Raw genomic sequence first — 18,128 nt, 5'->3', positions numbered from 1 at the left:
TTGTAAGGATCATGCATTTGTGGGATGAGCAGCAGAGCTGAGTATGTGGGTTGCGCTCATGAAAAATGTGTCAAATCTTCTCTGCCAATGCCAAACAGCTGATTCTGCCACTGACTCTTGTTTTGTTTGGTGGATTGGATGATTGAAGTTTGAAGAAACAAGACATATTGACAATTTAACAACTTATTCATTTAACAAACAGGAGCCTCAGCAGCGTGTGGAAGAACCATACACAGCCACAACAGCCTGGCTCCTCCTCCTCATGCTGGTCACCAGCCTGGCTCCTCCTCCTCATGCTGGTCACCAGCCTGGTCACACACTGCTGTGGGATGGCATCCCATTCTTCAACCAGCATTTGTCACCAGTCAGCCAACATGGTTGTGTTGTCACTCTGGCACGAACAGCACGCCCAAGCCGATCCCATAAGTGTTCAATGGGGTTAAAGGTCAGGACTGCTGGCAGGCCAGTCCATCCTCTCCACTCCCAGATTCTGGAGGTAGTCTCTGATAAACCCTGCTCTGTGGGGGCGAGTGTTGCCATCTTGGAGAATAGAGTCCCAGGCTGTGGAGATATGGGATTGCCACTGGTTGTAGAATCTCATCTCGATATCTCTCTGCATTGAGATTGTCTCTAATGATGACAAGCCTCGTTTTTCCAGTGAGGGAGATGCCGTCCCAACACCATCACACTGCCTTCACCATAAGATGTTACTCTATCAGTGCAGCAATCAGCATAGCGTTCTCCACGTCTTCTCCACGCTTTGACCCTTTGATCCAATCAGGTGCCTGATTGGCAGCACCTGGAGGTACCAGAAGCTCAAAACAAGAGTCAATAGCAACAGCAGAATCGGCAGGAAGATTTGGCACATTTTTCATGGGCGCAACCCACAAACTCAGCTCTGCTGCTCATCCCACAAATGCATGCTCCTTACAAATATGGCATCATTTAAAAGGGAAATAAACAGGCTTTCAAACGGTATAAGATTTATTGCCAAGAAATAATCTACTGAACATTAATTTCCTTACTTTTTTGCTAAGTTTAGTTTTGCCGGATCGTTGTTAAACTCTGTTAAAAGGCTGTTTAACTGAAAAATGTGATGTCATGTTTGTTGTATGTCGATGTTCCTCTTATTGTAACTGGTGCGCTGTCTCGGCCAGGTCTCCCTCTAAAAGGAGAACCTTGTGGGACTACCTGGAAAAATAAAGGTTATTTATAAAATGTAGGCTTGAGAGAAGCAGCTCTTCTGATGTCTTTATAAAAGCAATGATCCTATTGGCCCACCGGAAAGTAACATTCCAATCAGCTCTATGAAATCTGAGCTCCTATTGGCTATGTTGAAGGTCATCCCTAGAGCTGTATGAAAAGTGTGCTTTAAATTCCTTGACATCAACTGTGCTTCAGTTGGCTGTTGAAGAGATCCTTTGGGACGTTGTAAAGCAACGTTCCCATTGGTTGTAGGAAAGCAGTGCCCCTAATGGCTGTTTGAAACCAGCTATTGGCTGCATGTAAGAGGCCCCTTGATTTAGAATCACTCTGATTTAGGGTTTAGGGTAGATCTGACTAGATTAAACGGTCACAAGAAATGTCGTTGAGGTACAAACTGTCTCGCTGTGGGAAAGCTGAGCTTGCATGGCTGTGTAAGCAGCGCTCCTATTGGTTGTCTGAATCTAGCGTTCCCACTGGTCAGGAGCTGAGTGAATCCTGAGGGCAGTCTAAGAACAAGTTGTTATTTTAATCAACACTGAATTGCAGATAGAAAAACAAATATTCTCACTTTAGGAAAAGGAAAAACTCAGTGAGCACCTGACTGTTTTACTAAAGAATAACTGATTTATTAATTGGTTGGAATGGTGCTTATGTGTTTATGTATGAGGGAATTTACACATTCAGTTTTTCAAAGAATTAACTGAATTATTAGAGCTGAGATACCTTTTAACCAGGGGTGTCAAACTCAGTCACAGCAGGGGCCGGATTCTGAATTTGGGTCTAACCTGAGGGCCTAACAGGGTCAATATTTAACCTAAATGATTTTAAGATTAAAAGGTCAACATGATAAGTTAAAAACTAAAAATCCGAAATAAAGAGTTTAAGTTTTAAAGGTAAAAACAGATTTAAAGTCAAAATAATGTTTTTAAAAGACAAAATATGAGATAGAATACTGAAACCACAATTCTAACAGTCAAAATCTGAGATAAAAGTGTAAGTTAGGAGTTGAAATGGTCATCAAAACTGAGATAAATTAAAAAGCATGATATTTAACAATCAAAATGTGGGATAAACATCAAAATCACAAGTTTTAAAAGTTAAAATATGAAATAAAATTCAAAATCATGCATTTTAAAGGTTAAAAAATTGGACAAAAATGAAAGTTAGGAGTTGAAATGGTCAGCAAAACTAAGAAAAAAAAATTAAAATCAGGATATTTAGCAAGCAAAATGTGAGACAAACATCAAAATTGTGAGTTTAAAATGTCAAATGTCAATCATGCAAGGTTAAAAAATTGGACAAAAATGAAAGTTAGGAGTTGAAATGGTCAGCAAAACTAAGAAAAAAAAATTTAAAATCATGATATTTAACAAGCAAAATGTGAGATAAACATCAAAATTGTGAGTTTAAAATGTCAAAATATGAGATTTAATTTCAAATTTATGATGTTTATAAGTCAAAATATGAAATGACATTAAAAATTATGAGTTTTAAAGGTAAAAAAAGAGATAAAAGTCAGAATCATGACTTCAAAAGGTCAAATAGGATTTAAATGTAAAATTATGAATCTAAAAGATATGAGAGAAAAAGTCAGTTATGAGATGTGAAGGTTAAAATATGAAATAACGGTCAGAGCCATAACTTTTAGTGTGAGTTGCAAAATTTAAAATATAGAGAAAACACAACTTTCTCCTACGTTCCTGACTTTTTATCATATCATTTTAACTATTTACTTTTTCTCATTTTTATGACTAAACAAAGCTTTTATAAATCATAAACATAAACATAAACTGCTTTAAACAGTTGAACTGAAATTAAATCCCCCCCATGGGGACATCATGACCCCTGTCCTGTCCATGTACTGCTCAGTCAGACTATCGCTGCGTTAAATAAATGAACACAAAGCAAACCTTTTCACACAGATGGAGTAGATGCTATTTTAATAGGTGTTCAAGAAGTAATAGTTGCGTCAGCAGAAATTGTAAAAGGAATAATAGTTGCATCAGCAAACAGTGTTATGACATAAAAGTTGTGATTGGGGCGGGGCGGGGTGGGGCTGGGGTGGGGTGAGGTGGGGTACAAAGGGTGCACGGGTGACTGAGGGATCCCTCACAAAGCAGGGGTTCCAGTAAGGCAAGGCTGCATTATACAAGTGGGCTGCAACAATCATAAAACAAATCAGTCATGATGAGTACTAGTGACATAAATAAGTTTTAACACGTAGTACAAACTATCAGAGGAAAGAGACTTCAAAGATCTGGAAATAACCCCTTTTCACAAAAAAGCAATCATCTACATTCCAGTAAAGGGTAGATAACCTTATACATGTTCATGTATAAATGGATGCATATTCAGTTTCAGTATATTTTATTGTTTTTATTCAGCTAAACCTATAAAAAGGAACAGTAATAAATAAGTTGAAACTCAAGCATTCAATGTTTGTGATTGCAGGAGTGTCCCTGTTTTATAAACTGTCCTGAACACACGTTCACTTTTACCAAAAAGGAAAGAGAAGTAGCAAACCAGGAAAAGCTATTTTCCTACCATTCAAAATGCAAGAATCATCTCTCACTTATCAGTCTCATGGATGCTCACAAGGTACGAGTCATTTGGACCTCAAATCACAAATTTCCATCGAGTTCGCAGCGCAGCAGCTATCGTGTTGGTCGTAACGAACTATGCACCTAAGGAACAGTACGTCATCATAGCATACATACAGTACAATCAAGACTGAATTAGAAAAATACAGGTACAAAATGATTACATTCAAGAAGACAGTACTAGCACAATAGGGTATTATAGTCATTTTGGTAGCTAATATAGGAATTTCAACTTTATAGAAGCTTTTTCTAGATAGAAAAGTGAGGACAAGGGGAATGACAATATTATGGCTGTTTGGTAGAAGTGTGGTTTCTTATTGACTCAATTCTCCTAGATATAGTTAAAATGCATATTCTTTTATAGAGAGGGTTAAAAATTATACATTTTCTTCAAATACCATGATTATTTTGGTTTGGGTCATAAGGTGCAAATACTGTGTATTAAAAGAGGCATTTAGTGGCGCCCTTTTGTTGCACGTCCAACTCTGGGTTCAAATACTGAGGGAGTCCTTGCAGAGACACAGGATGAATTGTGCTGATATTGTTACCTGAAGATTTACACACCTAAAAAAATGCAGTGCAACTGCTACGCTTACTCTATCAGAAAGAAAAAAGATGTTCTCTTTTTGAATATACCTATCCCTTTTCTTTGGCAAAAGTCAATAAACTCACTTGCTCTGAGCAAATATATCTCTTTTTTGGGGGGGAAGACAATTTCTTTGTCTTTGCAAAGAATGACACTGATGTCCACCAGTGGAAGAACCGTGATGTAATTTTCTCTCATAAACAAAAATAGACATTATTATTATTAGGATTACTATAAAGCATTCTTCTTTAAACTGTTAGGGAAACGTTGTCATTCATTTGTTAAATTTTAAAGACAAATTAGAGATGAAGGTTCAGAGTGATTACTGTTGCAAAGCTACTTGCAAATGTGTAAAAACAATGACCTACAAGTATTTGCCCTTAAAGCCAAAAAAAAAAAAAAATTACAAAAGACAGCATGATTATCAATGTGACTTTTGCAAACTTTTTCTACTGGTCACTCTGCTGTCTTAAACTGGGGAGCTGTTTAAATCAAACCAGCATCACACAAGACCTTTGTAAGACATAATATGTCCCCACATCCTTTAGATGCATGTGTAAGACAAAATGAGGGAGAAAAGCTGTTAAAGAGGTGCCTAGCCTTTAGCTCATGGCTAGGTATCCCAGCATGCTATGTGCAGTGAAGCTGCTGGCAACACAAATTAAAATCGCTATGAGCTTTGTCTGTGGATCTGTGTATGCATCAAGGATCTATTTACACATTTGCATATAGTTTTGCAACCATAATAGCTCCATAGAAATCACAATTTTTGCATACTTCTACCATTTGCACACAAGGGCTTACTTAAGCAAAACACCATTACGATGTAACAATGCATTAATTTAGGAAAATACTATGTTAAGATAAACTAGTCCTCTGAGACCCACTTCTTTTAGTTTGTCCTGTCAGGAAGTGTCAAAAATCACTCTGAACATATCAAAAACACGAAGCAGTCGCAGTCACACCCACAGCTCCAAATGTGAAGAGACAGGCCCGTGTGTGGAGATGCTGCATGAATCTCAGTGTCTATTTAACATGCATCATCTAGGAACATGATCTCTTTGACAACATCCTGTAATCTTGACCTCAGAAAAACAACATTGGATTAAAAGGACCGATAACGGTTAGAAGGACCTACTTTAAAGAGCTTACACACTTCAGAGAGAAACAAAGATCTATAAAAGGAAGAAATGTGGTTAAACTTAAGATGTGACGATTTAAAGAGCAACTAAAACCCCAGAGTGCTTTTTTTTTGGCTGAAAATCTTTGTTTTTGAGTATTTAGTAGAGTTGATAATCAGTCAGGGTCCAAGTCTCAACATGAGAGATTTAATGTTTTAAATTTATCATATTTTTAGAAATATCATACTGACTGCCCTCTACAGGTTCCAAGATAGATTAAAAAATGGCCAAAAAGGCAAAGATGCATGTTTTTTACATGATTGAAAGAACTAACCATCCCATAATCCACCGTGAATTATATCCAAAAGACCTGTAAAACCAGCAAACGTCATAACTGCCCACAAACAGAATCCAGATCTGCAGCTTTTAATGCAATAATCTCTTAAACAGAATAAACTCCCACAGACATAACAGCGGTAACACACTGCAAATGTAGGAACTATTATGTTTGCAGGGATTCATTACGTTTGTGAGGAGATGAAATCACCCTCTCATTAAACCACATTAACTTTCCATAAATATGATGTGAACATGAGAAAACAGAGTTGTAGTCGATGTTTGTTACAGCGTTTTTTTTTTTAACCTGCCAATTGGCTCATTTAAGTTAAGGTCACTTCACACCAGAACACATGGTCATTGCTAATTTTTTTGATTGTCTTGAAACAGGAAGTCGTTCTTTAAAACACTCATAGAGCTATAAGTTGTAGTGAAAAATTTTTGAATAAAAGAAAGAGAAGACTGATATTAATTTGGATATATTCTGCAAAATCCAATGGGTTCTTCTTAAATTAAACCCACACAGGGGGTTCATCTGACCCACTTATAAGTGATTTTAGGGGTCACAGAGAGCTGACAAAGTAAACTTTTTTCACATTTGGACATAACTCACAGGAAAAGGCTGTGCTAGCTAGTCAAAGTTTAATATTTAACCCTATCAAGGCAAGTTACAGAGTCTTAAACATTTAGGGTACAAACTTCCTATGACTAAAAACTCATTTTCAGTGGATCTTCAGTTGTAATGAAATAACAAACCTGGCAGGGTGAACAATGATTACTTATTTGTAGTTTCCTCAGAGATTAACAGCTCTTCCTGTGTTACAAGACTCTGAAATGACTACTTCCTGTTTCATGGCGAACAAAAAGTTGCTATGACTACATTTTTTGATGTGAGCTTTAACCGACTTAAACCCACTGGGTTAATACTACATCTGTGGGAAATTATTACAATTTCTAAAAGTTGGACATTTTACCTCCCCATAAAATGATATTAATCCCACAAATGTATAAGTTATTTAATTTGTGAGAAATGCATTACACTTGTGGGATTATTCCATTTAAAACTGCAGATTTATATTAAAAATTAAAAATAAAATTGTGGGCAATTATGTTTGAAGGTATGACAAGACCTTAAACAACAGTTAAATTAGGATTTTTTTAATGTACACAGACCTTCTTTCTACATTTTGAATAATGATCAGATTAAATAAAATTACACCTTCTCTGTAGTAAAAACAGCTACCACGAAGTTCAACGGTAGCAGCCAACATTAAGGCTGGGGTATTCAAAAATAGCCGTATTATCCCTTTAATTATCTTCCAAGTAAAACGTGCTGTGTAATAACTGTATGTGTATAATAAACATCTCTAGAGTGTGTGTCTGTTTCCAGCAGCAGCACTACTGCCTGTGTTTGAAGACGCTTTAATATTCATAACAAAACTCCTGTTAATAAAGAAGATATAATTTATCATATAAAAGACCGTGTGTGAAAATGGTTCATGATTTAGATGTGTCTAATGTGTTGGCTGTGGTATTTCCTGTTACGCCCACAGTTCAAAGACATGTGATAGGTTTATAAAAGCAGTCTGAAACCAGTGTTTCGCAAACTTCTGTCCTGGCATACATGAAAAATCTTAAAATTTAATGTATGAATAACAAAGATTTTTGTGTAAATATATTTTTAACAAAATAAACCAAAACAATCAAAATGTGTCTGATTTCTGGCTAAAGTCTATTAACTTGCTCACCCTGATGTTGACGTGATACCAGGAAAAGAGTGTATCAGAAGGACAGCCAGTGTTTCCCACAGAATGATACTGTACTTGGACAGGAGATGGGATAATCCCAACCTTTTGTAGGTTTACTCTTTATGTGTTGTTGCTTTTTGACTGTTTATCAAAAATGTTTCATAAAATAAGCAGGTGAGCATCTGTGAAGGCTTTTTGTCGATATGATCATGTACTGTAACCTCTGTTCTACAGTGCAGGATTAAATCAGCACTGAGCACACTGATAGCTAATGATCTGATCATTTTAAAGCATTTTGAAGGCTCCCCTGATGATGCCAGAGGGTTCCACATGGTGTTGAGAAAGGCTGGTTTAAACTCATGATTTCCCCTTTTTAAGGGGTATACGGATAGTTATTTTTGGCACTATTGTTGTCGAACTTGTTTGGGAAACTTCCTGCAGGAACATTACATCACATGATCAGACAACAGTACATGATTATTTTAAAACAATGTCTGAATGACAGAGAGGAAAGAAGGGGAGATGATCGCCACTGGGGACAGACGAGGAGGAAAAAGAGACAAAAACTGATGAACCTGTGTCCTAAAATCCCTTTCAGCACCTTGTATAAACACTAATTGTCCTTTTTTAAGCTTGGTAAAAATGCATTTTCTACAAGGGCTTATTGAAACAGTGGGCTCTACCAGTCACATCACTGTGACACTCTAGGATCAGGTCGTACTTTCAGTTAAATTACAGTTAATAACACGAGTGTATGTCGTTTACAGGAGCATACTGTTAACACTCCAGTAGCTTGTATTCAGCCTAATTTGAATGATTATGGCTCAAAATCAAATCAGCAAAAGAAACACAGACTGAAGGATGGAGTGGGCATGACCCTGTCCATGATCTTCTAAAGGCGTTTTTGTTTTCTAGTCCAGGGTATAGACCCCTCTGCTGAAACTCTGGGGGTTAGTTACTCTTTAAGTATTGGTCTACACAGAGGAGCAAAGGCTGCTGGGTAAGGAGGTGGGGGATATTGCTTGAGAGAAAGTGTAGCTCTTAGTTAACCTCCTTTAGGCAGCTCTTCCAGGTTCCATCGACCCTCAGGAAGACGGCAAACCAGCAGCTTGACTGCATCCATCCTTCTTCTTCTTCACTACTACAGCGGATGAACTGTAAACACAAGCATGGCTAAGACAGACATACAGTATGGAGATGGAATGATATGGACCAACGTCAACACCAATAAAGAACAAAAAGTCTCATTCAAATATAAATACTTCTAAATAACACACAATGATTGAGAATGACCTCTGAGTAGACCATTACTTGGCAATAAAATCTCAAAAGGCCAAGAGGAAACAAACGGGGGAATATTTTCTAATGCTCTGTCTCCATTGGCTCTGAGAGGAAGCAGCATAGCCTGCTCCCACTTGGATTATTCCAATTTTCTCATCTTATGAGTTACGTGATATAAAACAGATTTATGGAACAAATTTAGATTGTCAGACTTTTCTTTTTATGTGTCTGGCTTTAGCCAGGTCCAGAGGGCACAGAAGACACTGGGTACGTTTACATGCACAGTAAAGCTGAACTACTGTTAAGCTCGGTTAGGATATTAAACTGGACTACTATCCTTGTCCCATTCTACAAACATCAGGAGAAGATCCATTCATTTATTGACTCGAGCATGTCTGACTCTTCTACTCTGGAGATTTGCCTGCTCTTCATACTGATCTGCACTTTATCCCCCTAGCTAACAGCAATACCTGAGGGCAGATGACAATGAGACCGCTGTAGGGAGGAAACGATTTTTACATTTCATATCTGAGGTGTTTATGCAGAAACTTAAAGGCCCTGTAAAGTGGAAATAAATCTGTATTCAAAATTGCTGTATGACAGGTCACTGTGTTATGAAGACCCACGTCAAATTTCAGTCCAATAAAACATCTCTAAGTTTATAAAATTAAGCTTCAAAATCATGAAAAATGAGGCAGTAAAATCTGCTCCTGGATGGTGTGGGCGTGTCTATTGAATGAGTTGAAGCCACGCCCACTCAGGAGAAATACAATCCTCTCAGATTTAAAAATGTTACAATCCAAACATTGACCTTATGATTAGATGGCTCTGTGCCAGAGAAGAGATGAAGTCTGTTTTTTGGCTCAAATCTCTGTTATGATGCTTTAAATCACAGGTGTCAAACTCAAGGCCCGGGGGCCAAATCCGGCCTGTAGAACAGTTAAATCCGGCCCCCAAGATGATTTGATATTTCTGTTCTAACTGGTCCATCAGTCTGAGGTCTGCAGATTTCCTCAAGTATAAAAATGTGACTTTATCCTTGATGATTTAAGATATCCTTGTTGAGTCACAAAATCTGAAAAAGTAAGGAGTAAAAATATTTAGAATTAATTAATTTGTGTTTTAATTTCACATTTTCAATTTAGCATCTCACAATTAGGACTCAAACTTAGAATTTAAACTTTTAATTTCATACTTTGAGCATTTCAACTCATAATTTGACTTCTCATATAATATTTTAAGCTTCAAGATTCATAATTCTAATTTCTAAGTGATATTCTGACCCTTTTAACCAATTATTTTGTATTTTATCTTATATTTTCAACTCCAAACTTTAACTTCATAATCCCATAGTGTCATCTTTTAGACTCATAGTTTAAAAATTTGCATCATATTTTGACTTTTAATTTCATAATTCCAAATTTTATTTTGTATTTTGACTTTTTAAACTCATGATTTTGACTTCTTTCTGATATATTTCCCTTTAAAAAACATTATTTTTTAATTTAATATTTTGACCTTTTCGAACTAATAAATTATTTTTTCTCAGATTGTGAGCCTTTAAACTTATCCTTTAAACTATAAACATCGTTTATCATCTGTGCTTAGTTTTTTTATATATATATTTTATTACCAGTAAAAAAGGATGACAGTTTCTGGTTAAAAAGGTGACCCTGTTAGGCCCTGACGTTAGTCCTGAATCCAGAATCCGGCCCCTGCTGTGACTGAGTTTGACACCCCTGCTTTAAACAATCCATAGACCACTGTGGCTGATAGATTTGGTAAATTTACCTCGCAGTGAACAGAAAAACAGCATTTAACTGACTGTTAACTTTCAATAAAGGCAGTGACATCAGCTAACAACTGCTCTGTGATTTTAGATTGTAGTGTTAGAGGGGCGGGGTCATTCCCTACTGTGGGCCGGTGACATCATGAGCCCACATATTGGCCCCGCCCACAGTAAACCCGTCCAGGAAAGAGGTGAAAAACTTTCTAACAGTCTAAATCCAGAATTCAGTCACGTGTAGATCTCAGTGTTCACATGTTTACAGCAACCAGATTCAAACACTTCTAGAGTGTTCAGACACAAACTGTGAATTTGACTTTACAGGGTCTTTAATCTCCATCCACACTATCTAGACGAGTTAGTCCAGCGTTAAGTACGATTCCAAACCTGAATTTTAGAAAGTCCAGTTTTAGTCGCACTCACAGTAATCCGACTTTTCTATCTGCATGTAAACGACCTGATGGATGAGGGGCTATGCTGAAAGAGCACTGTGACTGCCGGAGACAAAGCATTTCATCACCCTTCAAGAGCAACTTCGGCTACAAATTAGTGCAGTGTTTGTACAATAAACAAACAAAAATACACCTATTCCAGTAAATAAGATGCACACAAAGAGTTAACCTTCCTAACTGCTACGCAAACTGCAATAAGATCAAGTATTGACAAAAACTGCATTTTACTATCCAAAATGTGTACACCAGATTTAGGACTATGATGGCGTGGAGCGAGAAGCTGGCTGAGAGCTTAGTTAGGGAAGAGCAGGTGGAGGTGGGAGGGTTAAGGCTATTTTTAAATCACTTTCACACGACCTCCCCTTTAGAAGAAACAGTTCTGAAGCCTGACAGAAGCTTTGTGGAACGACTAGGTCTGGTTAACACGACAAACACACCTTGAGCTATAGCCAAATCTAGATTAGGTGCATGGGTATGTGCAGGTCTTCTCTCACACATTCAGCCTAACATGATTACATGAAGCTACCACACACGGTTTTACAGTAGCATTATCTTAACGCACAGATACTCGACCATGATTTCCTAGTAGTTTAAGAACACCACGTTAGTGTACCAAAGGGATACACAGAGCGGGTAGTTTGAGAGTGGAAGTCATTTACCCTGGTTAAAGTCATTTTGGGTTGAAGCTGGAAGGAGAGGGAGGGAGCAGAGCTGTTTAAATACAGAGGTATTCTAGCAGAGGTGGAGGGAACTCTTCAGTAGGCGTGTGCGTGAGGTAAAAAGATAACAGAAAGCTGTGTTCATCTAGAAAACCAATGCTGCGTTGTGTTTACCTAAAATGCTATTTTTAAGTTGCAAGACTTGACCTTAAAACGGGGCACAAAGAACCCATGACATCCATCTCTACAGGGGAAGCCATGCAGTGGGGAACAGTTTGGTTCGTCCACGGGCCCTAACAGAGCGTCTACGGGGAGAGGAGTTCAGAAAAGGCATCCTTCCTTAGCCAAAGGAAGGCTTGAGGGGAAACACTGAGATAGCGAGGAGCACGGAGGAGAGGGGCTCTTTCTCCAACATGAACCCGAGCTCAAGTAAATTCACCACCAGGGGGAAGCCGGAGTCCATCCAGGCTTCCACGTCAGTCTCCCTTTAGTGAGGGGGTCACCACCAGGGAAAGTAAAGCTCCACATCCAGTGTCCATGTTGTGGCTTCTCATAAAAGCAGCAGAGTTTCACTGATCAGCGCAAGAAATGAGGACTGGAGTCTGGGCGAGCTCTTTCTTCTGACTGTCAGCCAACCCTCTCTGGCCTCTGAAACAGGTGAGGATGGATTAGATTAGATTAGACAGACACTTTATAAATCTAAAGAAAATTAAAGGAGGGGGTTCATATGCTTTCTTAACTTCAAGACTTTACAGGAAATCACCTGATTTAAGCCTGAACCCAATTTTTTAAACTCAGATGATAATGTTGTACAATCTACAGAAACAACTTGAATTTGATTAAATTGCAAATTGAATTTTTAAATCATGTACTTTGAGCAGAAATGAAAGGAAAGTTAAACACCAAAGCAACTTTACATGTTACTGCAACAACTGAGGAACTATCCCAGAAACACTTCAGAATAAAGTACCAACACAGGTAGTCCCACGACAAAAACAAATTGATGGGGCTTCTACTTTGAAAATCCCATTGGTGGTAGCAGAGATCTGACTGCAGCTCTGAGCAGAAATGTTTTCCAATCTCTTGAGTGCTGAGCGAATATTCAGCAGCTCTAGAATGATCTACGCTCACATTCATACTTTGAAGCAATTAAGTGATTTATCATGCAAATGCATAACACCAGCTCCCATTGGTTGTGGATGATGGTCGCGTCACTGAGAAACACAATTTACATACAACCAGATTTAAGACCAAAGACAATATCCAACACGTTTAATATTATCGTAATGCCAAGACTGAGGAAAGAACACCTTCAAACAGCTAAAATGGAGTCATATGACCACCTTACACCTAACGACTGAGAGAACGAGAACTAGCTGCAACTTTAGTAAGACTCCTATGATTTTACTCCGACTTTGGAATTTTCTCTGCAACTTTAAAATCGGAGGAAAGTCGTAAGGTGTAAGGCCGCCTTTACACACATTTCCTTGTGTTTTCCAGTTAGATCTTCATTCAGTTTGTATTTTCTAACCTCGTCCTGTGCTTCTTTGGACTTTTTTTGTGTACTGATCCAGTCTGATTAAACAAACTTTGTGTTTTGCCTCATTGATTTTGAGTCTTTTGTTTGGTTCGGGATAGTAATGTTGTTTTATCAGCACCTTTTTACACCACCGGATAATGAAACAAAGATTTAACAAACAGAACCTGTGAGGCAGAGAAAACCTCTACCTCTTAGATCTTTTATCTCATTTTAAAAATGGAAAGAAAAACATTTTGACTCTTCTTGCTGTTGTCCACCTTTCATTGGTGCAGAAACCTACAGAATAAGACACAGCCTGCTACAGCTGATGAGAAAAAAGCTCCACAAACTCAAAGGCAGACGTTTCATTTTCATATATATTTCTTCAGAATTTCACATCTTTCACTGGTTGTTCTTAAATCAATGTGAAAAATGTAATAAAGATTAGACAAAAAATCAGATTAAAGCTCATGCATTCTCACCTGTGAACGTTTTCCATGGCTGCCACCTCAGCGAGGGCCGCCAGGCTGAAGAAAGCAGGGAGCTCCTGGGGTGCCACGCTCCTCTCCTCCTCCTCTGCCCTGGGATTACTGTAGCACCCGTCTTCATTGCATAAATTCTGTTGGGGTAATGGCTTCGTATCCTGTTCCTGGGTCAGGTCCCGAGATTTTTCCTCTGTGAAATGAAGGAATTAGAGGACGATTAAGTACATCTGGTCAAAACTGAATTTAGACATTAAACTTTCTTTTTAGGAACAAGACTTTAAATCGTTTCATGGAAAAACATTTGATGGGATCAAACATCCACATCTGCTATGCAGGGAAATATATCTGCTGGAAGTTTTTGAAAAAAAACTACTGTGTTACATTTTCAAAATGACTTAAACTTGAACAAATAGAAAGAAAATCAACAATCAGTACTGGTGGTAAAGAGGATTTTTAGCTTTTTTATGAATAAACCAGCCATCTGAGTCTCTTTCTCTCTCACCTGTCAGACTGTTGGTTTTATTTCCTGTATGGATAAACACTCTTAGTGCAGCTCCTACAAATTAACTATCATAGCAGAACCAAACAGCCCCCTATTCATTTTGTAACAAACATCAAAATGAGTCAGGCACAGCCAAACTGATTGATCAGTGATTGATCACTCACCCTCAGCCGGAGACACACTGCCATCAGCTGTGCGTACTAAGTGTGTAATCTTGGTCTTTCTAGCCTTTCTCTTCTGGCTACCGACTAGCATCTCCATACTAGTGGTGCCCTGCATGTCTGGGCACATTATGGCGACGGGGGCACATGATTTGGCTTTTGAAACTGGATCCAGCACGCCAGAATCGCTCTGCAACGCTGCTGTGGAGGAAAGGTTCAGAAACGATGTCAGAGACTGAAGATGGGCAGCAGTCCTCTCTGAATTTTAGAATCACTGTGATTTAAACATAGTCTGCTCATGTTGCACCAAAACTATGACTTTATAAATACTTCCTATGGATGAATCTTTTACAGTATGTGGCAGTGAGTGTCTAGTCGATTTGCAAATCAGCCAAGAAGAAGAAGCAACCACTGAAATCAACATCTGTTAAAGCTCTGTGCAGACAACGAAACCTGCCCTGCTACCACGGATGCTTTCATTATTTCTGAGATGTCAACAATGACCCTCTCCCTACTTCAACATCTCTGGAGCAGCTCAGAGGATGAAATGGGGCCATGCTGCACAGATACAATGCTTTTTGAAGATACAATTGACTTTACAGCTCTACCTGTGGAGTGCTGAGTCCTTGGGCACAGCTGCATTTATATCTCGTGTGTGTATTAGCACACATGAATCATGGTCATGACCACATCTTAAAGGGGGCTCGGGGATGATACCCGAGTACAGTATGCTTGTATTCACAATGACCAAGGAAACCAGACTCTGGGATCAAGTATATTTAGATCCAGGCCCAAGTCCCTAACAGGGCTGAACAAGTTTGGAAAATAATCTAATTGTGACTTTTCTCCCCCAATATTGCGATTTGATACGCAATTATTACTTAACTTTATTTTATTCTTAAACAAGGGCTCAACAATTCTTTAAAAATATTGAATTCTGACTCGTATTGCAAATTAGATACGAACTTTTGCATTGAACAGTTTTTGTCATTGTCATATTTCATAAGAAAGAAGTACAAAATAAAGAAGGTAGGATTTTTTTAGACTATTCTAAAAAAATTGCACATGAATGATTGCATATGTCATGTATAACATCTCTGCTGCAAAAAAAGTCTTAAACTGGTATTTTGACACAGATTTCAGGTCAAAGAAATATTGCACCTTCCGCGATTTGAAAATAGCAGCAGGCCACATTGTGATTTAATGTAATTTTCGATTAACTGCCCTAACATGAAACCACACCTATTCTTAACAGCTGTGTAAAACAACTAGAGATTAAAGAGTTCAATAACACAGATTTAAAACCTGATAATGCTTTACTCTGAGTTTATAATTACAGAGTTAGCTTGTGTTGAAAAGGAGGAAGCCAATCTAAATATCTCAGGTCTGTGGTTCAAACATTGTAAGCAGTGAATTACAGCCTGCAGCTCCTCCAGACATCCAATATTTTATATAAGAACTACACTTTAGTGTCCATACATGGAGCTTTTTACACTGGGAGCACCAACGACTTTCCTGCCAAAGAGATTCTCACCTGCACGGGTTGCTAGGTTATGCTAGATGCTATCCATCAGGTTTTGCATACATCTGTGGCCTTTTGCACCAGCAATGTGTAAGTTATGGTGTTAACCCTATGTTTGGCTGCACCACAGAGATGTAAGGTTAATCTTAACTAGTAGAGCTTCACATCCAAACTAACCACAGTATTACATCAGATATGACTTCTTTAAAAAAATTAAGCATTCTTTTACCAAGTGCTGCCTACTGTGTGCTGAAAATAATGTTTGCTAACTTCCATTAATCCGCAAACCGCTCTGAAAGTGGATGTAAAATATTATAGAGCATTCTACCTCTTCAACCAAGAGCAAGTAAAACATAACAGTAATTATATTTTCCTTTATTCAAAATAAATATATCCAAGTGAATCCGTTCCTGGCATTAACAGCAGCTGTAGACCCCAGTATTGTTTTCTTAAAGGTACAGTGTGTAATACTGGGAAGTTTAGTGATAACTAATAGTCAGATTCTAGATCAGGATGCTCAGTTATGGAGGTAAATGTGCTAATCAATAAAACAAAAAAAAGTGTATCTTTTATTTGGTCCCCTCTGTGGTTCTGTGGAAACATACAAGATGCAAAAACCCGAGATGGTGGCATCCATGGAGGAAACCATCCCTATAAATAAAAGGCTTATTCTAGAAAATAAAACAATTGTATTCATTCAGATGATTAAACATTACTCAGGTAGGTCTATTTATAAATACTACTGTCTTAACAAGCTTGTTCAGCTACATGCTACTAGGTGAAAAATTGCACACTGCACCTTTAAAAAGAAAAATCAGATCAGATTTTCCTTTACCATTGTACCAGTGAGGGAGAGGTGACACTGACAAGCATGGCGCTGTTCCAAAAATGAATGTTTTTCTATCAAGAGAGTCGTGAGTAAGGGGACGAGAAAAAGCTGACGTTGAGGGTGTTTTTATTCTAAGACACCGGACTACTGTCCTCTACTATTCTGCTGAAGTGAATGATTTGACTATTTATCCATAGAGTGAAAAAAGCAAACAGGAAAGTATTTCAATTGCAGCACTGAATGGCAAATCCCTGCAAGTTACAAGATATAAAAAATACATTTTAAATCTCAATATACAGCTTTTTCTGAATTATTTTTTATCAACCTTATTGGCTTTCAGGTCACAGGTCTGTAATCAAAGCTGCAGAGACATTTAGAAGCATAAACCCAACATTTAGAGTGTTAATTATAACATGTTACAGTGGCTGAAAGTAAACGGAAAAGAGGAACATGTCTCTCCTTTAATCTGCACAGAAATGAACAGTCTGATTCACCTTTTTCCACTGCATCTGGTTTCTCCTTTTTGTGTTTGTGCTTCCTAACAATCTTGTGGAATGAAGTCTTTTTCTGAGATGGAGATGACCCTGATGCAGCAAAAAAGGAAAGAAAAAAGAGCATGGAAATGCTGTGTTATGGAGTCTGAATGTTTCTGATAACATGGGTCAACACGAGCAGAGAGGGCCATGGATGGGATGAGGAGTATTAAAGAGCCAACATTATTTTTATCATGCAGAGGAATCTTTGATTTGTCTGTACCTTTAACAGCTTTGGAGACATCCTCTGAGACAGGGCAGCTGTCAGCCTTCTTCTTCTTGGTCACGGCTGTCCCCTTCTTATCAAACGTCATCGGGCTGTACTGGGGAAGGCTGTTAAACTTCCTCTCAAACTCCTCCTCCAGTTTCCCGAGGCTGACGAGTCAAAGTTCACATAAATGAGCACACAATCTATTAAAATGTCCAAATTTTCCATACTTTGATACTTTTTTTTATGCTTTAAATGATAGATTATCCATAATATTTGTGCTAAATAGCGCCAAAAATACCAAAGTCTTGAGGAAAATATACGGCTTGTTTTAAACCTAAAGCTTTCATGAGGAGAGAGAGAGGGACAATGTGCAGCTGTGGGCGATCAAATGAGTGATTAAGTGCTGCACATTACTGAATTTTATTGATATCAGATTTGCCAATATTTCCTAACCAATTTTTGCCAATACTGATGTTGATCCTGATAAAGATTCAGAGGGTCTTCAAACCACCATCACTTTTTTCATTTTTCTTATGTTTCAGCCTGATGTTACAGTAAAAAAAAATATATATATTCTTAATAATCTAAACT

The 18,128-nt window shown here is 38.0% G+C and overlaps 1 protein-coding gene across 6 annotated transcripts in view; it reads right to left on the bottom strand.

Moving 5' to 3' along the window:
* Nucleotides 1–3,129: 3,129 nt before the first annotated feature.
* The window catches only part of LOC121518574 (HMG box transcription factor BBX), a 56,737-nt gene continuing 41,738 nt past the window's right edge, over nt 3,130–18,128 (bottom strand). For 4 of the 6 annotated variants that reach the window (XM_041800948.1, XM_041800947.1, XM_041800951.1 and 1 more), the window contains 5 exons: nt 17,550–17,701; nt 17,288–17,377; nt 14,446–14,643; nt 13,777–13,969; nt 10,837–12,423 (listed from right to left, as the gene is read on the bottom strand). In XM_041800948.1, coding sequence (XP_041656882.1) covers nt 12,345–12,423; nt 13,777–13,969; nt 14,446–14,643; nt 17,288–17,377; nt 17,550–17,701 — 712 coding nt within the window. In that variant the 3' untranslated portion in view covers nt 10,837–12,344. Of the gene's footprint in view, nt 8,753–10,836; nt 12,424–13,776; nt 13,970–14,445; nt 14,644–17,287; nt 17,378–17,549; nt 17,702–18,128 lie in introns of those variants that run through there. The other 2 variants (XR_005992661.1, XM_041800950.1) reach the window with 2 other exon arrangements.

This window comes from Cheilinus undulatus, linkage group 12 (assembly GCF_018320785.1).
Source record: "Cheilinus undulatus linkage group 12, ASM1832078v1, whole genome shotgun sequence".
Lineage (NCBI taxonomy): Eukaryota > Metazoa > Chordata > Actinopteri > Labriformes > Labridae > Cheilinus > Cheilinus undulatus.
Note: the sequence above shows the minus strand (reverse complement) of the source record. Positions and strands in the feature narration are given on the sequence as shown.